The following is a 27,437-nucleotide window of genomic DNA, read 5'->3' as shown; positions in this document are numbered from 1 at the left end:
AGACATGTCCAAAGCTCAACACTGAGTGTTTGAGCTACCTTTTATTATGGCTGTATGACTCCATGTTTCACACTAAATATTGACTTCAGTCAGAAGAAGCCATTTAGTTTAGACTTTTTTGCTGTTTTAAAACATTGTAGGTGTTCTCTGTATTCTTTGTATCTTCACAAAGAGAATAAGCATTAAATGTATATATTATGTCCTCTTGGTGGCCTAAGATTTTAGCACAGTACTTTAACTTCAGTAAAAAAAAATGCCCCTGCTACCCTTTTCCTCTGATAAAAAAAAAAACAGTCCCTACAGGTATCAGATAGTCAGATAGCAGCATATAAAGCACTGAACGAGATAAGACAGTGTTAAAGCGCAGTTCATGAGGAAATAAGGTAACACAGAGATGATCTCTCAGTCTGAGAGAAGATGTTCACAAGCACCACGATCTGCAGGACCAACAAACAGCACGCCACCATGAGCAAACAGCTCCACCACACTGCACACATTTAAAGGAATATGGGTCTTACTTTGAGCCGAGCATCTTCTGGATTTTGTGTGCAAACACAGCAACTTAGTCCTTGAAAGTTAACTGGTTTCCAGGTCCTCCTTTAAGGCCAAAGAGAGTTCTTGCTTGAAAATGTCACTCACATAATCCGTCGGTAAAACAGCCTCGTTGACGACAGTTTACAGGCAACAGCTGCGGCTAACTTCTCTAAATGAATATCCAAACTGGAGGAACATGTTGTCGCTGGTCTAAAACAGATAAATTGATTGTTTTCTTCAATTTTTCCACCGTCTCTGTCAGCGTAGTCAGTCCTTTTGTCACTCCGGGTCATGTTCAACCTCCGGTTTGCGGGCATCTTCCGCCGCTAACAACAACGTAAGTTAGCAGGTGAGCTAATGGTGACTTGCTGCTGTCTTCAGAAGAGATAAACTTAACAAAAGTGTTGAAAAATAAATCCCAACGCAGTTTTAAACCCATCTATCCCCATGGACATCATACTACCGACCACGGCTCTGGATTAGTATCGAAATAAAACTCCCAAAACATCCATCCGGTGATAATGAAGGTAGCTTTTCGGAACATTGTTGCTAGTACGAACCAGCCGGAGGGCTGTTAAAAGCCTCTAAAACTGCCCAAAATAATCCTCGTCCATGTCATGAGACCGTGTCTAAAGCTACTGAAACTTTTGTTTCTGTCAGCTGTGCGCAGGTGGATTCTCAAAAAACTCAATACAACCTGCGTCAATCTCAAATTCTCACCACTGTCACCGGTGCTGCCCCCAGTGGACGGAGGATAAACGGCAACAACATTAAAAAAAAACAAAAAAACAGGGCACATTCAAGTCAAATGTAAAAACAGGCCACAAAACAATACATCGAAATACAACAAAAAACAATTTGCACACTTTTTTTTATAGTATATTTAAATATTTTATTGTTAAACCGTTGTAAATTCTTTATATTTTGTATTTATAAATATATTCTATAGGTATAAATGTTATTCTTACAGATTATTCAATGTATATATGTATCACTGTGTTTTTACTGCTCCAGTTCAATGCCTTTATAAGCTCATGTTGTAAAGAAAGAATTTTCCAGCTTGGTATCAATAAAGTACATCTATCTATCTATCTATCTATCTATCTATTTATCTATCTATCTATCTATCTATCATGCAATCTCAAAAGAACTTTAACATATCACATAACAGTTTAAGAGCTGTCTTGTCTTTAAAAAGTGGCAACAACAATACTGGATGATTTAACAGAACAACAAAATTTGTAGTTGGTATTAAATAACTGTCAAAATAAACATTATTTTGATATAATTTTTGAATCCACTAAATATTATTCCACTGAGAGAAATCCAGTGTGTGTGGGGTTTTTTCAGTTTCCCTCAACACCATGTCAAAAGACTTCTTTTTTTTAATGAGTGCAAAAAATCAAGGTAGCGACAGTGCATGAATCAATGCATGAGTTGGGGTATGGACACAGGAATACAGACAAGATGGGACATAAAAGGACAAAACATGATGAGCAAAAGATAGATATAATAGTACTCTTGCTGATACAGATATGCAAACTGGTTAGTTTGGCAACTGTGAGTGGTTATTGAGTAAAAGCTTCTAGTAATTGCTACAGGTAATGGAGGAGTCTTAACACCTGGACATGAAGTCCAGTTTGTTCGCTGTGACGTCCGAAATGTAAAAGTGGAAATAAATGAAATTTCACTTACAGTACATTGTGTATCAAGATGCCCTACAAACATGCAATAAGAATAAAGCAGTCTTTGAAAGAGAGTTTGACACAAATAATATCAATGCAACTGAGAAAAAAACTGCTTTTAGTACTTCATATATTGGTGGTGTATCACAGTAACGGTGGGGCAGTACACTGACTGCTGACAGGATCAGATTTCACTGACGTTGTACCTTGTATGATTTCGTGTGACAAATAAATGATTGATTAATCTCAATGTATAGCCGGTGTTTTCAGCATTGCTCTTATATTATTGGACTATAAATCAAAGTTCAAAGTTGTTTATTGTCAAATGTAAAACAAGTACGAGAGTCGTTGCTGCTGAAAATCTCAGGACACAGTTACATACATGGTTGTGTGGATTTTAAGATATTTCTAGGATTTTAGAACCTACACAAAGAAGTGTTAGGCAAAAATGAAAATGTTTGCATTCAACAGAAATATTATAATTTGTAATATGGACTGAGATACAAACAGCAGGAGAGCAATAAGATACCTGACAGACTCATTGTGCTAGCCCTTTTTTTAAGAAATAAGCTCAAGCAATCACAACAGAGACTTTAATTTTAAGTGTTAGTTAATTCTGCTGCCACACCGCGAGGTAAGAAAGAAAAACTATCAGGCTACAAAAGTGCGAAGCAGGTTTAAAAAAAAGATGATAATTGGAACAGATCTGCATCTGCATCTGCTTTTTACACACGCTCCTCCGGCAGCGGGATCTCAGTTCAGTGGCGCAGGAATATTGTGCAATGGGAATACATTCACTGTGACGAAACTGAGGAAAGTGACACAATAAGTGACAGATTACAGGTTATGTGAATGATTTCTGTAAATCCCTGCGAACACTGAAAAGAGAACTGTGTGACGTGATGTTTGTCATCTACTGCAGCTCTATTATAAATATGGACAGACGTTAACCCACATTATAGAAAAGTGGTGTTTAGTTGAGCTAATTCTATCTTGTGCACACATTCATGAGTGAAATTTAAGTGGCCTGTCACCACCCGCTGTGATATTAACACATTTTTCAATGAATACATTACACATGATTCATTCTTTAAAATGCTGTTAGTAAGGCTGCATCTTATTATGATGCATCCCTCAGGGGCGTGTCTAGTAAATGGCCTGGGGTGGCATGGGCCAACCCACCCCCGTATGATTGGCTGTCTGCCCAGTCACTCTAAACTGTTTGACCAACTAAAGTTTTGTTTCTAGGTGCAATTCAGTCTTAAATCTGAGAGACAGTAATGTGCCAGTCGATCCTGTCTCATTTTTTTGCATAGTTTCACTTTAATGCCAGTCAAAATTTAACTCAACGCCAATAAATAATATCCACAGTTAAAGAACATGAACTGACATGAATAACCTCGGGTTGGGAAACATTTTGCTTAAACCGTAATGTTAAAATTACCAATTATTTTGAGAATATACATTACAACATTGCAAAAAAATTTAAATTCTACTACCCATGTCTTGGCATTTTTTTTCTGATGTTTGAAATATTGTTTTAATACATTTTAATACCAATTGAGGCCTTAGTTTTAGATTTCTGAATTCGGTGCCTTTTAAGACTTTTTGAGGATCAGTGGGAACACTATGTTGGCACTTAAGTTTTGTTGGTAGTTTATACTTGCTATTGTACTATTTTCTTAGGGAGGAACAGTTTCTTTAATTAAGTATGGAAGCTTTTTGGCATTTGTGTGATGTGACTCTGTTGTGTAGTGATTGGTTGGTCTATTAATGTTTTGAACTAAATTATAAACAGGTATGTAAGACACTGGGATGCTAGTAATTAAAGTAGATAAGAGAAGTGGAGACATAAAATACTGACGTGTATGCCCACAACAGAGCTTGTACTTCATGCTAGTCCTGCATAAGTCAACGCCTGACTTGGGCCACCCCAGCAAAAAAATCTGGACATACCACTGGCATCACTATGAGTAACCAGTTATGTGCTCTAAATGCTTACAGGGGCTGTTGGGTTCTTGGTTTGTTGGCAGCATACCACTCTGTTGCAATAGGTCCCCCCTGGCTGTATTATAAACTTACACCCTTCCCCCAGTGCAGCAAACTGAATGGAAGCTTTTGGTGTCTATAACCTCATTTCCATTGCACAAAAAACCCACTAACACCCGCTAACATGTGGCTTTTTAATGCAATGAGAATGCATACGATCGGCATTCACACCAAATGACTTTGACCCCGATCGCCATTGATGGGAATACAACAACTAGGTGAATGTGGTAATTTCAGACCCTGAACTGGCGAGATGCAATGACATGCCATCACAAATTACTGCCAATCTCCTCCTAAGGAGCGCTTAAACACCGATCCAAATACATCTGCACTGAGTTTGAAAGAGAGAGACTGAATAAGTAAGAGATATATAAAGAGACGAAACCACTAAGAAGTTTCCACAGACCTCTGTTCCTACTGCTGCTGCCTACTGTTTACCTGTTCTCCCGCCTGTCTGTGACACTGCAAGGACACATCAACAAAACAACCCACACACATACATACAAAAGCTGGCAGAAAATCTGACTAGTGTGCTACAGCGGTTTGTTTGCTGACAGTTGGAATGAAGCCTATTGCCTGTATTTAGCGGTTTTACACGTTTGAAAAACTTGCACGCACACACTTATTTCGGTGGGAAAGAGGTAAAAGTCTGAAGCTGAAATCACAGATAATATGAGACCAGGCAGATCGAGGGAATCTTGTCCTGTTTTGTGATCTACATCTTTTAACTCTGACCCGAGTGTGGCCTCTCTGAAAAGCTATAAATACTTCTGACTTCTGTATAAAGTCAGACAACACATCACAGAAACGAGCTCTTTGCAAGCACAACACATTCTTCTCCTGCTTGAATGACCTCACGAGGACTGCTTGTGCAACATGCGGCACAACAGAATTCTTTATCAATGTATGCATACTGCTCATGTGCAAAAAACATTTCAGTGACGAGGACTCACAGTCATAGCTGCCTTTAAATAGAGCTACATAGTTATTTAGATTGAGAATTTGGAATAGCATGAATACTGCAACGAATCATACAAGTAAACACTGCGGTTAGATTCATGGTTTAGCATAACAGCTCTGTGGTAAATGTTTCTAAAGACACTTACATTAACTATCAAAGAGTCCCAGCAGGGGTTAAAAGTGGTTTCCTCACACCTCCCTCCCCCATCTCTTTGTGTCCTCTTCCCCCAGAGCCCACCTTCACCTTCCACATTACCTTTTGCAAATAAAGTTAGCTCGGCTGTGATTGGCAGGGAGGACATTAAGGTGTTATTCATTGGTTGTGACCAATTTCATCTACCTGCCCGCAAAACCACTCATGCTGCAACTCTCACACAGGAAACACATTTTCCGATCTGTATAGTTTTCATCGCCGTATTCAAAACACCGCAGATTTTTGGCTGCACTGCAAGAATTACAGGGTGATGAAGACCAAAAAGGAGGCAGAGGAGATGCCCGGAGTCACTGTGAATCGTTTTTCTGAAGGTAAGAGTCAAAAAGCTGAACAGGATCTGTTAGTGTTGGTTTTGTGCTTTGTGTGTTGAGCACCAGATGGATTGTGCTATTCCAGAAAAAGTTTGGCTTGATTCCCAAATAAATTTAACAGAATCAGAATGAAAATCTGACGTGGTAATATAAAGTTAAGCTTTTATTTGTTGTAAAAACTTAAAAGAAATTTAAAACTTGCTTCAACTGAAAGAAGAATTTTACACAAACACAAGTATTGTACTGCCTTGTGATCGTGCACTGGTCTATAATCTTATACTCAAAATGAAATATTCACTTTAAATGTTGTGAATTTTTATGCAAATTATTATTTGTTTTGAATATTATTACTGGTGTTAGAAAAGTGATGCATGCTTCATGAACATGCCCACACAGATTTTCTTCAGATTTGATTTTTATCTTTTTGAGAATATTATCTGTCACAAGCATAAGCATTTTACAAGCATGAATTCAAGTCACTTCAATTCAATTTTAATTATAAAGCCCAATATCACATATCACAATATGCCTCAGAGGGTTTTATATCATACGACACCCTCTGTCCTTGGACCCTCACGGCTGATAAGAAAAAACTCCCTACGCAAGATTTTCATTCTTGATCACCAATGAAAACTGAAAAGAAAATCTGATTTTGTCTGGTAATGAAATAATGTGTCTGTAAACTACAATGTGTATCTATATGCATGCATTTTTCATTATGGTGGTTTTGAACGATAAACAAATTGGATGATAAACAAGTTGGTTTTAGATGTGGTGACCTTCATGGCCAAAGGTCACAGTGTGAACGTGATGAGCAGCGGACCAGTTTAAATTAATTCAGAGATGAGTTCATGTTGGACTTAAAGTCATGTCAAACTGAGTGATCATAACTATATTTTCACAGTTGTTGATTTGGCTTAAACATAAACACTTTGAAGCCACATCTAATGTTTTTTGAGAAAGAATGAACTCGGATAGTTATTGCAGAGTTGGTCGATGGTAAATTTCTCCTGGCTCCGCTGTATGAATAATAATCTCACTGCAAAGTCTGTTTGCACATGTGCACATATTTAATGTTTGACTGCAAAAATGATCACTGTAAGCTCTGCCAGTTACACATTTATAGCTCTAAGCCAGTAAAACATTGTCATTCAGTAGCTCTTATATGGCGCTGATTACTGAATTGTTGGGCCTATTTTGATTATAGGCCTTTCTGCACATTTTAATTGAATTTTTACTCATTGGCATTGTGTTTTGCTGCTTTTATATCCAGCAACATAATGTCATACTTGTGTGTTATGTTTCTCTGATAAAGCGTGTGTGTTTGTGTGTGTGTGTGTAAGTGCATGTGTGTGTTGCCCCTCAGGTGTTCCTGGAGTTTGATTAATGTTTCACAGTAGACTAAGCGAGACTCACTGCCCACCTGCAATGAACCCCTTGACCACAGACCATTTCTTTATTAATGCAGCATTTCCTGGCGTTCCTGGCCTCTTTGTTAGTGATGCTGTGGTCACTGTTTGACTTTAAGTTAAAGCGGCGATGAAAGTCCACATACAGACTAAATGTACACGTTTTCATGCATGAGTGGGACGGGGAGTTCTGCAGGTAATGTGTGCAACAGTTCAGGCTGATGTCAGCGTGCCTTTTACTTATAATCATAAGTGGTGATTAAGCGATGGGTGTGAATGCTTATACTGCTACACTGTCATATCTCTCTCAAAAAAGGAGTGATTGGGATGCTGAGAGAGAAAGAAAGAAAGCCTTTTTTGATTCTTGGTTCACTGTGGAGGCATATGAGAAAAACAAAGTTCTTTTAACAAATTCAAGGTAACATGTAATAATAGCTAATTCAATAGTAATTGATATACAACTGGTACTGAAGTATTCTTTTAATATGCTGGCAGACTATTTCAATATGCCAGTATGCCACAATATACATTTAAAACTAGGCCATGTCTAGATGAGAACAGGTCAACTAAAAACGGAACAGTCTTTTCTTTTGCATTGTTAAAATATCCATGTAATATGATAATATTGTGAAAATGACCCTTGTGTAAACGGATCCGCAAAAACAACTGAAAACACTGTAGTATGCATGAAAAGCCAGTAGGTGGTGTAACATTGTAATGACACACCCTAAAAGAACACCACGCGCCAGCGCATGAAGGCGTTTTTCTACAGAGCGGTGAGTATAAACAACCAAGAAGATAATGGCAAACACACACGAGAACCGACATTATTTATAAACTCAGTAAAGTCAGCAGCACAAACACAGCTCAGTAGTCCACCATTGTTGTTGCTGTTATCCTCCTACTCACGCATGACTATTTGTCTGAAATGTAATGCGCATGCGCAAAGTGTGGCCATGACGTCACCATTCTCACAGGATCCGCACATTGCCCGTTTACATGGCGACAGAAGGGGTGGCGTTTTAAAAAAATGACACCCTTCAGGCCCCCAAAACACTGTTGTCGTGTGAACAAAAGGCCAAACCGCAACAAAAGTTTAAAATTTCATACACAACTGGCCGATTAGTTTGTAACAGGCTGAAAATCCCACACACCATGAATATACAGAGACATGAACTCATTGTCCTGCGCAGTCCTTACAACACTATTTTATATTAAAGAAACCTGAAAATAACAACCACCTTCATGATTGCATGTCTCCATCAGCTCTAAAGCAATCATCCGGGAGATACAATTGGAAACTTTGCTACAAAACAGCTGCTCTTTAAAGTGAGGACTATTTCACTTCTGGTCAGTTTCACTGTCACTGCTCTTCCACCTAGAAAAGCCTCTTACTTCTGGCTGAGACTCTGAGCTATGTGACCTTCAAAGGGAACACAGAAACACTGAGTTTCTTCTTATTAAATCCTCAGTCGAGTCAGATTCTGGCTGTTCATGCTGTTTTTGAATGATAGACTTTGCTGCCATCTCATGGCCATCAGGGGGAAAGTCACGCCTGCACTTTTTTTCCTTTTTTGCCTCCAACCAAGTAGTGATTGTCTTGAAAGTTACCCGCTAACACTGTGTCCGAATTCTCTTCCTATAATCAACATGTCAGAGTCTTTTCTATCTGGTCACTTTTATTCTTTTTGCATTCAGCCATCAAAATTCAAGCTGCCCTGTATGAAAGAAAATTTACTGAGCACCCAAGGTGTGCTCTGTAACTGCCTTTGATGTGATTAAAAAGAGCCTGTAAAGTTTTAGGAGGCTTGTAACTTTTAGAAAACTAACAAGCAGGTATAATGTGAGTAATTACATCATGCAATTAGGAATTCAATGGAAAGAATCCACAAGGAGAAAGTCATCAGCTCAGACATAGACTTTTTCTTTTGAATGCAAAACCTCGCTGCAAGAAACTCTTGCAGAGGTCATTTCTTCTTTTTCCTAGTTTGTCGCTGATATTAAGATTCAAGCCCGGCAACTAAATTTGTCTCCCAAATTGTCAGATAAAAACACAGCATTACTATTCCTCGTGCACGCGCCCCGGTCAAAAGGAAAAAGCAGAGTTTGTTCCTTCAGGCGATGCTGAGTGTTGCTCATGGAGTCAAAAAACATCACAGCCTGCGTAAACAAGTGATCGTCTTGTCACATCGCCTCCATCAGTTGAGATTTATTCAGTCAAATCTTCTGATATAATTTTTTTTTAAGGACAATCATTCAGTCTGCTGTTACTCCAGCTAAAGAGTATAAGATTTAAATAAAATATTTTACGCCTCTCACTTGAAAAACACTTCATGAGTTGATGTGACTGAATCACCAAAGAGCAATTCGGGAAGTAAGTGCCAGTAAATGAATATCTAAGACGTTTCCAAGTAACTCTGAGTCATAATTATATAGTAGATAATTATAAGACACAACAGACTGCTTAGTGTTATGATAACGGTAATGTTTACCTGCTTACTGAACAATTACTAAATAATTCAGATCAGCAGATGAGATCATTTTACTTTAGTTACCAATTCTTTATTATGTGTATATAACTTTTTATTTTGCCTCTTGTTAAATGAAGTACAAAATCTTACTTCCTCAATATTTGTGTGTTTATTTTTGTGTCAACAAATATAACTGACAACTAAATATCATAAGATCATGAAAGACCGCTGCTCAGAGACGAACAGTACACAGCGGGGTGCAGTACTGGTACTTCTACATTTTACTTTCTGGTGTACCGTGACTTTTTTCTTGCACACAGACAGTTCTCACAAGCTGCTGTTTCTCTTTTCTGCCCCTCTCAATCAGTTTCTCTATGAGATTCATAATGGCCCAAAATACACTGCATTACCCAGGGGGCACTCTGTGACATTTACCTCTACCCACCTACGTCTTGCCTTCATGCTTTCCTCTGTCGGCAGCTAATCTAAGTAACGTTACATTACAAGAATGTTGGCAACACAAAGAGAATACGAACAGAGTCAGAAGATGACGTGATTGAGCTTCGAAAGCAAGGTACAAGCCCGGGGACCTAAAGTGTCAGGGGCCCACCTGACCCTGGCCTGTAAAATGTCACTCAGATTAACATGTACTGAAAAGGAAAAGACTCAAAATGGCCACATAGACACAAAAAGACCACAGAGATGCAAAGAAAGTGCAAATAGACACAAAATAACAAAACAGAACAAACAACAAATGACTAAAAAGCTACACAAACCTAAAAAAGATTTTTTAAAAATTACCTCTGACACAAAATTAAGTCAAAGACACCCAAACAACTACAAAAAGACACAAAAATACCTCGAGACACAAAATAACACAAACAGAGAACTCCCCCCAACTACCACAAGACACAAAATAACCCCAAACCCCAACCCAAAGAGACACAATTTACCTAAATAAGACGTAAAATGACCTGAAAGACACACAAAATACTTATCCCAAAAACAAAGTTTCCTCAGTGAGAATCACAAAATTATATCAGACACACAATCACCCCAATAATACACAAACACCTCATAATAAACAAAATGACATCAAAGAGACACAAAATTATTTAAAGAACATAAAACTTACTCCAAAGAGACAAACATTTACCACAATAATGACAAAATTATCTTAAAGAGACATAAAATTTCCTCAAATAGATATAAAATGATATCAAAGAAACACAAAACCACAAAATAAAGTGTATCATGACCTGCAAAACACCACAAAGTCTCTTGGGTCCTCCTCGTAAGAAGAGCTGGTGGGGCCCCTTGCATATCTGTGCCCTGGGGTCTCCCGGTTATCTGGTAATTCTAGTTTTCCAACAGAAATTTAGCAAATACCAGGAGACATCAATTAACAGGGATGCAGGATTAAAACTGTGAAAAAAAGTGTCTTGTTTTATAAGAGAATAAAAGCTAGAGATCTTTGATATGAAAACATCACACCCTATTTACTTATTTATTTGTTTTAAGCTACATAAACTCCAGTTCATAGACAAAGGGACCCAGCAGAAAAACAACAGCACTCGTCTCCTCTCCCCCTTCCTGCTCTCTCTTACTGCCCTCCCACTTCCTCCTTCAAACCCATGTGCTGCTGGAGGAGGGGCGGGAGGCGGCTTCACCTCAGCATGTGTGTGTATGGGTGTGTGTGTGAAGGATATTGAGAGGAGATCACCGGTGAATGCAGGGAGTTTTGGGAGCAGAGAGGAGGATGATGGGTTGACCTTTGCAAAGCGGCTAACCTGAAAAAAACCTCTGGAGAACATGGAAGACAAAAAGGTTCTCCATTTTGTGCCATCTGGTAAGTTTTACAGGGGTGGAGTGGGGTGAGAAGGTCTCTCATGGTGCAACCTGAGCCAAGTGTGTCAAACACGTGGAGAAACCCTCTGCAGAACATGTGTGTGTGAGAGAGAGAGAGTTTGTGTGTATTTAGAGAACAACGTAAAAAGTTTTAAGCAAACATACTGCTGTGCTCATCTTTTTAAATATAATAATGTCATAACACTTCTATTATCTTTTTTTCGCCTGCTTCTCTGCTATTTAAATTCTTTATATTCTCGATATTAAAATTGCAAAATATGAGCGAGATGCTTTTATTGTCAGGCGAGCCAGACAGTGAAAAGGATGTGGGTCAATGTTTACAATATGGCAATAAAAGGCGCACTTGTCTGTCATGGAAGGTTTTTACAGCAGACCTGCGAATAAGGTTTAGCATTTGTTTTTACACTCAAATTTGGCCTGACTTTTTGTTGTTGTGTTAAGTCACAGCACTTCTTTTATCGTGACTCTTGCAAAATAAAACTCTGACTCTCAGGATCTAACACACTGGAGCTTTAAAACAAGTATTCGACAAACAATTCATTGGATTTTGACAATCGCTTAATAGTATTAAATAGTATTTTTTTCAAAACATGAGTGGGTTCAACTTTGCTGCTTTTCTTTGTCGTATGTGATCAAAAATGAAAAATGTTTGAGTTTGGGGCTGCTGACTGGACAACACTGTGGTTTGGGGATATGACCATGTTAGGAATTTGTCTCTATTTCATGATACTTTTGATTTTTGTAATTACCAATTAAATAAGGAAGACAACTGGCACATTAATCAATAACTGCAGTAGTCTTTACAGCCCCAGGTTCAAGTTAGTTTCTTTAATGCCACTGTATTAAAATAGTGGATAAAATAAAATAGCTACCAAGAAAAATATATTTTAAAAAATGTGAACCAAAAGTTACACATAAAATGTTATTATCATTATTATTTTTATTATTATACATCTACTTAGTGTGGATTTCAAGGGCCTTTTTGACTATTTTGTTTTGGACTGCTGAATTTAAAATGTAATAAATAGTTATCATCACAAATAAAATAAATGTATAAATATAAAGTAGTATAAATAGTTGTTTTTTGTCATTGTATAAAAGCAACAAAACCTCCCTTATTTACACAATAAAATAGAATAAAATAGTTAACAGGAATAAAATAAATATAAAAATAGTCAACATGTGCAAACACAACAGGACACATGTATTAGGTATTCAGTGTCATTAATGGGTTAAAAAGTCCTACTTGAATTTTCTGCGGTTGAGGATTAAGAAGATTATCTTGCAGAAAAATGTCTAATATTCTAATCTGGCCTTTCCACTTGTATTTAAAGCATTCTCTGGTTGAAGTTGACGATAATTCGACACAATTGGGATTATTACAGAAGTTTTATCAAACCTGCAGCATCCACATCCTTTGCAACTATTATCTTCAGGTTGGATGACGACCGTCATCCACCAGAAACTGAATGTCATTAGAAATAATCGGCTATTTAAAACACTAAAGTCTCACAGAGGATTAATGTCACACAAACGCCTTTGACGTCTAAGTGAGAAGAAAACATCCTTCACATGTGTTCTTTAGAAAAAGTGAAGTAACTGGTGAAACTGTGATTACTGTTGGTCCAGTGGTCATTTCCACTGTGATGGATAACCAAACATCAGGTAGTCCTTATTGTCGGAAAGTGAGGTGTTGAAGTGGAATGAGCTGTAGTTCCTCCTTCCTGTTATTTGCTTTATTTCAATATATGGATGTGTACATTGTGACCTACAGAGTACACACTATTTATGGTTCAGCTGCCGTCAACAACTGCGGTGCTGATAAGGATGATTAACAGCAGAGTTTATAACAGTACAGAGTAATACAAAGCACATAACTGAAAAAAACTTATTTTAAAATAAAAGCTGCACCAGCGTAGTGAATTTACAAGTACGTGTTTCTTCTGCCTTGGTGGTTTGACCTCGTATAGTTCAGCTCTCAGCTCTTGTTTCCAGAGATCCAACAAGGATTCTTCTGTTTCCTATTGCTCAAGGACATCCTCTGCACACTGATAGCAGGGTGGCAGGGAATAATAAAACATGTCTGAGACTTTACATCAGCCTTGTTTGTCCATTGAGATTCCAGTGAGAAATTACAAAACATTACATTGCATCAAATCTCCAGCATTAACAGAGCCGTGGTTTGGTTTGTCTGAGTTACTGTGAGATATCTGGAGGGAAATTCATTACATCTGGCACCAACGTCCAATCGACATGAACTGATTAAGTCAAAAAGTCCTCTAACTCAAATGACCACATTGGCTTTTATGTTCCTAACCTCTAACAGGACTCACGGGAGCGTTTTACTGAATAAGTCCATCACAATAGAATCAAATGGAAACCTGAAAAATGGAGCCAACACTGAAGTGCAAAAAACTGCAGTTCCTCTTACAGCCACTTGAGGCTACTCCAGCGAGTCCATTCCCATAGACCCAAAATGCCAGTGTGCCAGGTCCTGAGTCAAATTTTACATAGTGGCCAAAAGTCTGGGTTCATCATGTGTGTATCAAAAGACTCATTCCAGTATCAAGATCTAATCAGTCCAGTTTGACAAATTTTAGAAAGTCTAAAAGAGCAGCAAGATTATTTTTTTAGACCGCCATTCAAGCTAGCGAAGCGCTAAAGGGGAAGTCAGTTGCTCCAAAGGTGAAAATTACCCGCTCAGGCGCACTCAGCCGTGCTCGGCCACCGTAAGTCTCTCGTGCACAAGCCTCGTGGGCTTCATGCGCTACTGAGTGGCTCTGATTGGAATGAACGGGGCCCCGCCTCCGTGCTGTATCCAGATCTTCTTAATACATCCATGGTTTATAGCGTAGTGCAAATATGGTCACTTCTAGCTCCAAAAGACAAAATGACAGACAAGATAGTGACCTCAAAACGGGAGTCCACAAACAAGTGGGTGACATCATGGTGGCTGTGTCCATTATTTTTACAGTCTATGCACAGAGTAGATCATATGTGACACATGGTTAAGTTACACCAAAACTACATGGTTAGGTTTAGAACAAAGATTATGGTTTGGCTTAAAATAATTATGCTTGTTACCAAAGTAATGTAGAGTGAAATACATATTTTACTTGACATGCTACATTAAGTAGTTAAAATACCTCAAAGTAGACTTTTGGTTTCGCACAGGGACGTGAACTCCACTCTCCTGAATAAAATCACTGTGTTCGTTCAAACCACCCACCTCCCCCTCCTCTCACCTTAAACAGACTTTGTCACTTTTTATACTCCGTCCTGACTTCTCATTTTGCTTCTATAATAATTACTACAGCCACTAGAGGTCGCTGCCTACACAGAAGGAGAATATGTCACAATTTTTGCTCATTCTGACGCACTTAATGACAAAAATCATCATTTGTGATCATCACTGTCCTCATGCTTCCATGCATCCTTAATGTTGGCATAGTTACAGCCAATAGATGGCAAAAGTCTCTGACAACAAACCAGGCGTCCGTGGAGAAGGTCTTAATAAAGTACCATTTAAAGGAGGCAGCGTCGTAGACGGCAGTGGTTTGTGGACGGAGAATTGTTTTCACATTACAGATTCATTCAGCTATTTTTAAAATGTCTTTGTTGTGCTCAACGGTGGTGTCTCAGTTGAACTTTGCTGCACTGCCCCTGCGATTGTCTTTGATTCTGCTGTTTTGCAGGTATCCATAAGCTTTCAGATAATGAGCAGTGTGGACTGAAGGCTCAGTCTGCGTCTGTACATGTTTAACATTGAGCATCATGAGCCTTAAAACCAACCTATGTTGTCATGTTTTGGAGGTGCACAGTGTTGTTTAGATATTGGAGGTCAAAGGTCAAAGGCCATGGTGACCTCACAAAATACAACTTAAGTCAACTTTAATATGACAGCATAAGTTTTTATGGCCATTAGTCAAAATCATATTTCAGGAACAGAGGGGCAAACATTTGTTCAAATGGTGAATTAGTGACTCTAATCTTAAACTGGAGATTATGTAGATTTTCGGCCATGGGGAAGATGCCTGTGAAGCATCTTAGAGTATGTGCATATGAAGCATTTTCGACTGTAATCACTACAACTTCCTGTTCGTCTGCTCGTCCACCACAAAGCCACTGGTTTTGATGATATTGGGCTTCAGCAGATTGTCACTGCACCATGTGACGATGCTTTTTATCAGTCCTCCGTACTCCTCTGCAAGAACACCCTCTAAGTGAAGACAGCATGTTTCTCACTGAAAGTTACTCGCTAGAATCATACATGTCAACATGATGACGACTGTCATTTTGCCAACAAAATACTTGTAATACCTTTTACTAAATCCCTTCAAAGTCTTCACAACATATATGAGTTTGAAATGACATGGACGTAAACTGCAATGTGAGTGACTGGGGCACGCATACAAACACGAGCTAGAAAAGATGTTTTTTAAATAAATATTTGGCATAAACCAGGAGATACTGATAAACACAGTGACACAGGATTAATACTTATTTCTCTGTATGTCCAAAAAATTAAACAAGACAATGAAATAATCACCAAAACAATAATTGGCAACAGTTCATAAACGGTGTCAGCAGACTATTATTAGTAATAGTGTCAATGTCAAGGGCTTGACTTACACATCTGTCAGTGTCACTGCAGTCAGTGTGAGGAAGTCAGTCAACAGGAAACCCACAGGCCTGCAGAAACATTGCAAAATATCTTCTCTTATAAACTTTCTCTGAAGTAGTCTGAACTGACTGAACAGCACAGGTGGCATTTCCCGCTCCAGCTGTCCTGTCAGGTCTTTCTGTCGAAGCATAAATGCATCTGATGATAAAATGCGCTTGTGTTCAGTGGTAGTCAGTGTCTGCTGTTGATAATGCTGATAAGCTATAGTGGAGAGCATTTACAATAAACTTGACCTTTATTTTTATGAGACAAGACAGTAAAGGTCTCAATCAGGCCATCTAAATCATCCTCCACACAAGCAGCTCGTTGCATAAGCTGCGGGGCGCCCCGCTGACTGTGCAGACTCCTGAGAAGTGGAGGGGGCCTGGGAATGTTCGGTCTAATCTGCTTTGAGATATAGCCTTGCTCGGGAGCCCCCCGGAGCCAATCTCAGCCTCAGGCAAAGAAAAGCTCATCTATGCGACTACAGCGGTGCGTGCAGATACATGACCGCCTACACAAACATCAGACACAGCTGGTGTCAGATTTTTTTTTGAGAGCAAACAGGTCTTTTTTCAGTCTCTCAGCATGTGTCGAATTTCACTGCCATAACTGCATAACTGACATCCACTTTCTGTCTCAATAGTTTTTTTACCATGAAATGTGTCACGCCATTTTAAAGGTCTGTAAGGTCAGACTGACTGCGTGTCACAATGGTAATAATGATTCAACAAGCTCAGATGTTTTAATTTCTGTCTACAAAATCTGTCAGTGTGGGAGAAGATGAAAAGGCTGAAGCCTGCTGTTTGAACGCAGACTGTTTTTGTCACTTGTGAAGTGAGAGCTGCTGCTGCAGGTCAGACACAACAGCGTCACACTGTGTCAGTCAATGTGGAGTCCAGTCTCACATAGCGTTCTCACAGAGTACTGGTCAGTCTTTGTGTCTTTGTGTATAATTAGTATCATTTATCGGTATCAAACATTTTCATGAAAACATGTTAGGTGTGCAATAACGAGATGGCAGGATGTTGGCCGTTGGTTTAAGATGATGACACCCAACATTCAAATATAATGGTTTGAGTCTGGCTGACTTTTGTTACATTGCATGTCCAGTCTTTCCAGTCTCTCCAAGATTTTTGCAAGCTCATTTGGGATTGTTGATGCCTGAAAATGCCTGATTTTATGGTAGTTTTTCTAAAAAGTTGCAAAGCATGTTTCAATGTTTTTACCTCATGTTTTTTTTTTTTTTTTTTTTTTTTTTTGCAGTTGTATGTGAAAATTGCAAATGTAGTTGCAATGTTGACTTGGATTGGTAGACTAGTGTTAGTGTTCGTTGCTAACAGATGAGCAGAAAAAAGGACCGTCTCTGTGAACCGCTCTCCTCCTGCTCTCTCTGCCCGGTTAGCACGAGCTAACACAGCAGCAGTGGCTAACGTTCAACACTAAGCTGTTTAAAAGTTCAGCTCTTAACAATCACACAGTGACACAGAAACTACTCGACTCTGTCGGTTAACATTTTCATAACGGTTGGGTAATATTAGCTGTGTGATGCTAACAGTCCTGTTACTGTGTGTGACTCTGTTCCAGAGCAGAGAGCTCACACTCCTGCAGCAGCAGTGCCACGATAAACCGAGAGAGAGAAAGAGAGGCGCTGAGTGAATTAATATGCTGCACACAGCTCTACAATAAAAAGATTTTATTGTCAATTTATATTGTCAATTTTTTTGTAAATTCTACAAGGCTGTGCAGAATTCCACAGGACCGGCTGGATTTGTGTTGATTATTGCTATTGTTTTACAGCCTGGTACAAAAAATTGGTTTTAGGTCTCTAAAGTAAATTTCCACATTCATGGCAACTTTGGAGTTATGATTTTTTATATAACTAATTTAAATGGTTATATAAAAAGAGTCAGATCCTCCCCTGGCTTCAGCTTTATTTTAAATATAGGGTAAATGTGAGAGGGATGGCTCACTGTGATGAGTTTTCCTCAGCTCTATTCAGCTCATTGTTTTGGTTTTGCAGCCTGAAACTCTACTGTTTTGGTTCACTGTCACTGTTTTCACTGACCAACAGACAGCTTTTTGGGGCTAAAAAGCTCTGATTAACCCTCTGTATACTACCTGCCCAGTACCAGGTTAGAGACTAACTGGTGAATATGGTGGCGCATTTAACAACGGTGGGTATTTTCCAAAGGAGTTAGTGGAGATCAGAACAGAGCTAAAAGGAGAACATGTCTTCAAATAAGTTATTATGTTGCATCAAATTTTCTCAATGTGTAAATAAGCAAATGTTTGATGAGATAAGTCGATAATATATCAACATTATAGATTTCATGTGACTCTAACTTTTACGTAATGTGGTTGAAAATTGATACTCAATACAAAAATGAAGAAAGAAAAATTATAAAATTAAAATAGTTATTTAAAAAAAACTGAAGCATTATTTAAAAAAACTGAAGCATTAAGTTAAATGTCCTGTAAATCAGTTTCTCATATGTGAGTACATGTATTTGTAGGGGTACTTCAGAGTATCTCATGGGGTATATAAGATGTAATTTAAATGTTAATTAAAAAAAATATCCGTCATGCATGACTGGAATAATTATACTGTAAAAAGTCCTATAAAACATGTAAATGTAAGTTAAATAAACCACATTGTCAATTCAATATTCCTGTTTACAAAGCAATGATTAACTGTTGGTGTAACAAACGCAAGCACATTTATGTTTGTTCACTGTGTGTTTCTACAAAAACATTTTGCTCTTGACAGGAGGTACCGAGATGAAAAACAATCAACATTATTTCAAATTGTTTGGGAAGCTCTGGTGTAAATAACATATTTGTGTTTTCCTGCAGACGCTCCGTCCACCGGGAGGTCCAAGAATGGATATGTTTTCCAAGAGATGGGTGCGTAGCTGCAGTAACACATATTACAGCTCTGATTACTTTCTCAGCATGACTTCTGCTCTGTTATGATCTGCTTTGCAAACACAGAGAACATTATTCGGGCTTTTTCCTTCAGGATATGAGGGAAAATACAGTTTAAAATTTTTTTTTGATTGCAACAGTTATTCATGCTAATGCCAATGCCTCTTGCTGCTGACTGATGACCCATTTCACATGCCGGTGAGCACAGCCAGTCCCCTCGCTGGTGTGTTGAGAGGTTAATTAATGGGTAAATAACGAGGCAGATGATTTCCGAGTCAATGACGGGAAGCGGGAATAATCATAGCTCAAAGCTCTGCTCTTTAAGGATTAAGGTTAATTCTCTAATTCTGCGGCTGTTTCTTCCTCCCCTCATAAAAACATGCAATCGAGATGCCATATTTATCTTCTATACAATTAAGGAATTTACGAGGGGCTGCTATTGTTATATTGCTGCATGTCTGGTTTCAGGGGGAGTTTTTATTGGCTCTCTCGCTCCCTCTTGCTGTGTGCTTGTCAACAGATGGCAGAGTGGTGGGAGGGAAAAATAAATTGTCCCTTACTGGAGACACTGTTAATGTGGCTGGCACTGCATCTTAACCTTGATACAAAGGACAGTTTTATCTCACTGTTAGGCTCATCTGTGAAATGGCCTTCACTGTGATTCAATTGTTAAGTGAATTTTTAACAAAATTCTGCAGCAAAAAACAGTAATAATGACACCGAAACTTCTACTGAGTTGAGGCTATAGCTGAGTTTGTAACAACGGAGACCTGGCTGACACCCAAATGTGACTATTTATGTTTTATCCACAGAGCTGAAGGACGGGGAACAGGAGAACTGTGAACAGGACTCACCCACCAAGGATCACATCTATGACAACCAGATCCAGATCAGTGTTTCAGGTGTGTATGTTTAGTCCTTTGAAACCTTGATCGACATCAGTTTTCTTGTGCTGTGTTCAGAGGCCCTTTACAGGCATTTACATCTTTGAAACTTTGGCAAATTGGTCTGATTTTTTGTTTGTTTTTTGAAAACATGGGAACAAAGGCAAACAGCACCTTGGCATAAAATCCTGCATATTTAAAAAACAAATTAGGTTACAGGAAAATGAAAAAAGAGAATTACTAGAAAACTATCAAATACCTAGGAAAAAAATAGCAATAAAACTATACTTAGAATTATTATATATATTTAAAATTAGGTTACAGAAAATATATATTTATTGATTATTCATTATTTATATGTATTATTTTATTTTTTAGTTTTTGTTCTTTTACTATTCTTTTTATTTGTCATAATTTTTCACTAGTTTCTTGCTAATTTGAAGTCATTCATTGCCTTATATCCATGTTTTTGAAAGTAATCAAGCTGATTTGCTCAGGTTTCAAAGGGTTAATCAGGTCAACTATAACATGTTTTGTCTCTGGTTTGATTTGTTCTAAGAATATAAACAAGAGAGAACAAATGCCTTCATCACGTTGTTATCACACTGTATCCTTCTCTTGTGGCTGAGAATAACTTGCAGCCTCTGCAATTAGGAAATCATGTGTGCCAGCTCGGATTCCCCGAGTCATAATAACTGAGACAAAGTTCATGGACACGAACTGGCAGTGAGTGCTCCCTATTAAAGGAACACTCCACCTGCAAAATTGTCATTTGTGAGTCAATGTCTCAGGTTGTGGGATATTGAATTCATGAAGAAAATTGTATTTTTATTGCAGAAAATTGAAAAACTGAGAAAATTCCTAATGAATTGAAGTCATAGGGGTCCACTTTTAACAACAGCGAAACTATTTCAAAATACCCGTTTCCGAAGTCTCACACAACTTGTTTAGCATGCTCAGTTCTTCACCAACAATTGTATTTTGGCTAAAACCTCACTGTTTCAAACACTTGCGCATTAAGCCTCACACACAGACAAGTAGCTGCCGGGACATGCACGTGCGTTTGAACTCCGCTTAATTGACTACACCAGGTGCTTGCTCAGGCACATTACTCGGATGTGAAAGTGTTTTAAATAGTAGCGTCTGGGCTATTCTGCCTGCGTGCTGCTCGCACATGTGAGGGGTTCACACAGACAGGTTGCTGCTGCAGCGCTGCTGCTGCCAGCCTTTACTTTTGCATGCAGTTAACCTTTTTTAATGGCCTTCAATATTTTACAATAAAGTCCTGTGTTAATAAATGATCCATAGCAATGCTAAAGGGCTTTTAATATGAAACCGATTCAAGAAGTATGGAGTTAAATATAAATATTTATATCATATTTTCACATCTGTGACAGACATGGACATTGTAACTGCAGTGAAAGGTGTTACGATGTCAATATGAGTATGAAAAGATCATTTTCAGTTTAATTTTTGCTGAAATCTGCACGTGCAACATGAAAAAAAAATAGGTGAGACACAAAATCTTTAAATTTTCCAAAGCTAAGCAGCGGCCGAGTCACGCTACTCACATAGGCAGTGTGGCTGCACTAACAACATGGACACAATTTAAAAAAAACAAAAAAAATAGGTTCTGCAACACACGTTTTGTTCATGCTGGCAGCGTGGCCCACACATAGGCTAAGGTTTTGGCGAAAATACATGGAAAGTACTGAGCATACAACTGGACAAATGAGACTTAAATTATTCTGCTCAAGTTGTCTGAGAGTTTGTAAACTGATGTTTTGATTTAGTTTTGCCATTAAACGTGGACCCTGATATCTTCAATTTATCAAGAATTTTCTCAGTTTTTGGATTCTTTGTTCATCATGGAGGCATGTGAGAAAAATGATATACAAATGTCATTTGGGGGATGAAGTATTGCATTGACTATCTATACTTGAGAGATGTTTTAGTTATTTATAAGAATAGCTTTAGAAATATGAAAGAACCATTCGCACTGCAGAGACAGTGTCGATGGTGTATATCACTTACATTTATATGTGGTTTCTATTTGCAGATCCTGAATCTCCAGGGTTTGGGCTTCTGAACACAACAAGAAAAGTAAGATTTGCTTGTCCACCCACCTTCTCTGTTATAATCATTACTGCACAATTACTATAGAAAAGCAGCATGTAATAGTTCCAATATTTTTGAAACATTACTTATCAATGTTTAATTTTATGTTATGATAACACTGTGGTTAATGTGTCCTCGGGTCTAAGCACAAACCTATTTAGGAAAAGATCATGTTTTGGTTTAAAATGCACAGTTCTGTCACCATAAACATGACTGAAAATTTCCCTTGTCGAAGCAGCTGTCTTTTATTTATGTAATCTGAACTGCGTTGCTTCAAACTGTTGATGAAATGAAACATATGATGTGAAGCATACAAATGTATCATATCTGTGCATAAATGTACAGTGCCAACATTTTATTCTGGTGACTGGGTTGTTTTAAACTGAGAAGTGAATTTAATCTGAAAGCAGTGGGGACGCTGGGAGGAAATGTGTGGATTTAAATTTCTGTTGGGCGATATATACACGGAAAATGAATTGTTCATCTGTTTGCACTATGACATTATTTCACCATCATTCAAATTTCCCGTTTTTGGCTCTCACTAGTATGTGAAGCCGATGAACTTCCAGGAGGAAGTACGTGCCCACAGAGACCTGGACGGCTTCCTGGCCCAGGCGAGCATCCTTTTGGATGAGAAAGCTGCCACACTGGACGAGGTCCTGAAGCGAATGCTAATTCATGTAGTGGATGAAGGCCACGAGAGCTGCGATCCTGACAAGGTCATGAACTCGATGTTCACAGACGCAGGAGGGAAGGAGTTTAATGGTGAGCAGAACATATTAGGAGCACTTTGAGTTGAAGTGTTTGCTGTTCAATTTATCAGCGTTCACATTTTACACCCCCACAGTTCACCTTCTGTCAGAGACCATTCAGGGTGTGACGGCCACTTCCACTGGCATTCGTTACCAGCAGTCCTGGCTCTGTATTCTGTGAGTTCATCTACAATAATATTTATATGACCTGCTGCTGTTTTGACTAATTCTTCCAGCCTTCAGCTCAGTATGCTGTGGCTAGTTGTTGAGTTCATTCGAGTGTACAGGGACAACACAACAAAACAATCCCTTCATTGGAAGTCGTTTTGTTTTGGCTTTAGTAGGGGACTCTAATTTACACCTGTCAATACAGAATGCTGCACAATCAATCATTCATGCACCACTGATCCAAAATTATTTTTCTATCAATTCAGCTCCAGTGTGAAGAGCCTGCAGAGACGTCATGTCTGCATCGCCCGTCTGGAGAGGCCACAGAACTGGGGAGTCAACTGCTGCGAGGCCCGCTATGTCATCCTCATCCTGGCCCCCCCTCGAACGGTGAGCAATCTGGTGTCTTATAATAACAATTTGATGATCAATTAGTCATTTTTAAGGAAAAACGCCAAAATGTCACCCCTTTTAATCTCTTAAATATGAATCTTTTCCAGTCTTCCCAACTGTCCATGAAACCAAAACAGATGATCTTTGGATTTTGGACAGTTCATAGACAAAAAAAGCAATTTAAAGATGCCCCCTTGGGCTTTGGGAAACAGACATTTTCCAGCATTTTCTCACATTTTATTAACCAATACATTAATTGAAAAAATAATATGAAGAGTAATCAGTATCAAAATAAACATTACTTTTAAAGCTCCAACCAGGTACATTTAAAAAAGCTGCATCATCTTGGTTTTAAGTCTGGACGTTGCTGCTTACTTTTATGTTACCGTATTTTTTATGTCAAACTAAAAAGAAATGCCACTAAGTGTTAAAGGGGACCTATCCTTATTTTCTGTCATATATACCATGATAATGTGGCCAAAGTTTAAAATGAGGTAAACGTGTGTAAAAATAAATCCCTGTGATAAAAAACCTTCCAGGCTTCATGCTTAATACTCTGTTTCCAACTGTTTTTTTTGTTTTGTTTTTGTGTTTTTCTAGAGACATCTATTTATATAGTCATGCAAGTGTCTACATTACATAACCTACAATGCTACAAGTAACTACATGCTAAAGTCACAGAAACATGTAACATGTCATTAGGGGTTACATTTAAAAAAGCCCCTAGCCAGCATTTCTGTGATGTTAAAGTTAAAAAACGAATGTCAAGATATTTAGGGTTTAAACTCCTTTAAAAAAAATCCATTTAAATTGACAGAATCAGTTCAATTTTCTTATTGTCCATTTCAGAAAAGCACCAAGACAGCCATCGAGCTTGGCAGAACATTTGCCACGATGTTCTCTGACATTTCCTTCAGACAGAAGCTTCTGGAGGCCAAAACTCAGGAGGAGTTTAAACAGGAGCTGGTGTACCAGCGACAGCAGCTCTCTGTAATCACTGAGAAGCCAGTCTTAGAGGAAGTGGAGGAGTCAGATCCACGTAAAGGGAAACCACTCAAGGTGAGAAAATCAAGCAAAGCAGGAGATGTCAGACTGGCACTGACATACTGGCTCTGTGCTCAGTGCAGAAAGAAATAACTAAAATGACAAGAAATGGTGATATGACTGACATAAGTTAAGTTATGTTGAAAAACTAGAAACATAATGCCAAAAAAGCACCATCCCTAAAAACTAAAACATGAAACATGAAACACTATTAACAAGGAACTGTACTATGTAAAACCAACATTTATATTCTCTAGTGACTGCTGGGTCTCTCCACATGTGGAGACCACCTTGTGTTTTCCTGCTCCATCCAGGCATATAAAGATGTGAAGCAGTAAAGTAAAGTAGTTGAGCCAGATTATGTGATTATCCTGTTTCCACACTGTATCGGCCAGACCGGAGGAACAAGAAGCAGCTGGGCAACAAACCGAGAAAGCTGCCAAGTCTGCCATGGCTCTGGCAGCAGAATGTGTGCAGCTCCATGTAATGATAAAGTACTTCATTATGTCCAGTGTTTAAATTAAGAGGAAATGTGTGCGCCCAGCAGGAGGGTGGAGAAAGGGGAACACCCAAATACTGCCTAGAGAGAAAGCATGTAGCTGTGTTGTAAAAGACCAACGTTAACAACAGGTTGTGGCTTCACCTGATGTCCTCAACAGTCTCAAAACAACATTTAAATCAAGTTTGCTGCTGCCAAACCAACGTTTTAATCAGTTCTACAACAACCCGGTCACCAGAATAAATACTGCCATTTACAGATGTTAGATTTGTTTCATATATAGCAGATATATTGAACCTATATGTTGGATGTACTGTCAAATTAAAAGAACTACACTGAAGTGGTCTTATGGTGGTGAGATGAAAATTCAGTTCATGGTCAACAGCTCTGGTGGACGTTCCTGCAGTGCCTTAATCTTACTTTGTAAAGTAACTAGTTACTCTGGCTGTCAGATAAATGTAGTGAGGTAAAAGGAACAAAATTTCCCAACTTAGTGCCAACTCAGTCGGTCTGAGTCTTAAAATATGATGTGTGATATTTTTACCACCAAAATATTTTAATTGTGTATGAAAACTGGGACAAAAAACTGACCAGAATGTATAATGTATAATTGTTTCCTCATCTGAGTATAGGTCTTCACATTGGCTGAAGTGTCTAAATTATTTATTCTGTCTTTTTCTTCACAGTGCAAAGATTTCTTTAAAGTTGGTAAAGGCATTTATGATGATCTGCGTCGCAGACTCCCCCTCTACCCCTCAGACTTCACAGATGGTAATAACAATTTATTTTAACACTGCTACCTAGTGGGGAAATATCCATTTAACTGGTATGACAATTTAAGGCCATATGAGTTGCAAACATTGCGGTGGCTCTGCTGGCAGCTATCAGCTATCAGCTAATTCTATAAACAATGCTAAACAATGATAACAGCCAGGGGGAACCAGAGGAAGGGTACTACATTTGGTGACAATGCTATCCTGATATCAGTGGTAACTGTTGTATGAACAAATTGCAAAGTGACAATAATGAGCTAGCCAGTGGAATACACACATGTACTAACATGCACAGGCTGGACCATCTTATCACAACAAACCACAGAGAAGCTGAGATTACAACAAACCACAGAGAAGCTTGGATTACAACAAACCACAGAAAAGCTCAGATCACAACAGACCACAGAGAAGCTCAGATCACAACTAACCACAGAGAAGCTCAGATCACAACAAACCACAGAGAAGCTCAGATCACAACAAACCACAAAGAAGCTCGGATCACAACTAACCACAGAGAAGCTCAGATCACAACAAACCACAAAGAAGCTCGGATCACAACTAATCACAGAGAAGCTCAGATCACAACAAACCACAGAGAAGCTTATATCACAACAAACCACAAAGAAGCTCGGATCACAACTAGCCACAGAGAAGCTTACATTACACCAATACACAAAGGGAGCATGACTTAATTCTCTACTCAGGACGCCATTTCTCCATTACTTAAACTTTACATAACAAATAGTGGTTTGCTGCTTTAATATGCTCTTAATGTTGCACACACACTCAATCATCAAAATCATGACAAAATCATGAAATATAATTTTGTAAGTCTTTCGTTTTAAAGATAACTCCAGGTTTCACTGTTATAACTTTAGTAAGCCTTTAAATAATCCATCAGGTATAACTGGAAAGGACCGCTGTCTACTGAAGTACACTACCACTGCCATTTTCCTCTACATCGCCATTCTGCTGCCTGCCATCGCCTTTGGCTCACTGAATGATGAAAGCACGAGAGGAGAGATAGGTACGGACTTTTGTTTTTGTTGTCTCGATCTGCAGCATCCTAAGGTATTATTAACTATTTAATCCAAAGAAGTAAAAATGCTTAAGTTTGTTTTTTGTTTTTTTTGACAGATGTTCAGAAGACCATTGTCGGTCAAAGCATTGGAGGAGTGATCTATTCTTTGTTTGCCGGCTCACCACTCGTCATTCCACTGACCACTGCACCTCTGGCTATCTTCATAAGTGGTGTGTATTGTTTGCAACTGATTAAACAAGGAGATTGGAGGCAACAACTTCTCAGTATATTACATGCAGCAAATGCATATTACTTCAAGCTTGATGCTGGACATAATGCAGGTTCAAACAACCAAATTGGCAGTCAGATTACTGGATGTAAACTCTATTTTTATACTTCTACAGTCCACAGTCTTTGGATTTTCTGATGCTAAATACTCTTCTTATAACCTTTATGGGACTTTTAAAACTGGCTTAGTAAACCTCTTTGCCACTAAATGGATACTGTCTGTATACAGGAGACAGAGCTGAGACACTTTAAAGGGACTGTTCACCCTAAAATAAAAAATACATATTTTTTTCATCTTACTTGTGCTGCTGTTTATCAGTCTAGATTGTTTTGGTGTGAGTGATGGAGCTGTAGAGATGTCTGCCTTCACTTGACTATAATGGACTCAAGACAATCTACACACT

At 38.5% G+C, this 27,437-nt stretch overlaps 1 protein-coding gene across 2 annotated transcripts in view; it reads left to right on the top strand.

Annotated features, from left to right (window-relative positions):
• Positions 1–5,598: 5,598 nt before the first annotated feature.
• The window catches only part of LOC121947958 (sodium bicarbonate transporter-like protein 11), a 33,651-nt gene continuing 11,812 nt past the window's right edge, over positions 5,599–27,437 (top strand). Inside the window, exons 1-11 of one of the 2 annotated variants that reach the window (XM_042493165.1) lie at positions 5,599–5,753; positions 19,022–19,072; positions 19,906–19,995; positions 22,037–22,080; positions 22,641–22,860; positions 22,943–23,024; positions 23,282–23,405; positions 24,258–24,467; positions 25,638–25,722; positions 26,626–26,751; positions 26,862–26,975. In XM_042493165.1, coding sequence (XP_042349099.1) covers positions 5,693–5,753; positions 19,022–19,072; positions 19,906–19,995; positions 22,037–22,080; positions 22,641–22,860; positions 22,943–23,024; positions 23,282–23,405; positions 24,258–24,467; positions 25,638–25,722; positions 26,626–26,751; positions 26,862–26,975 — 1,207 coding nt within the window. In that variant the 5' untranslated portion in view covers positions 5,599–5,692. Of the gene's footprint in view, positions 5,754–11,342; positions 11,483–19,021; positions 19,073–19,905; positions 19,996–22,036; positions 22,081–22,640; positions 22,861–22,942; positions 23,025–23,281; positions 23,406–24,257; positions 24,468–25,637; positions 25,723–26,625; positions 26,752–26,861; positions 26,976–27,437 lie in introns of those variants that run through there. The other variant, XM_042493166.1, reaches the window with a different exon arrangement.

Source organism: Plectropomus leopardus, chromosome 9 (genome assembly GCF_008729295.1).
Source record: "Plectropomus leopardus isolate mb chromosome 9, YSFRI_Pleo_2.0, whole genome shotgun sequence".
NCBI classification, from domain to species: Eukaryota; Metazoa; Chordata; class Actinopteri; order Perciformes; family Serranidae; genus Plectropomus; species Plectropomus leopardus.
Note: the sequence above shows the minus strand (reverse complement) of the source record. Positions and strands in the feature narration are given on the sequence as shown.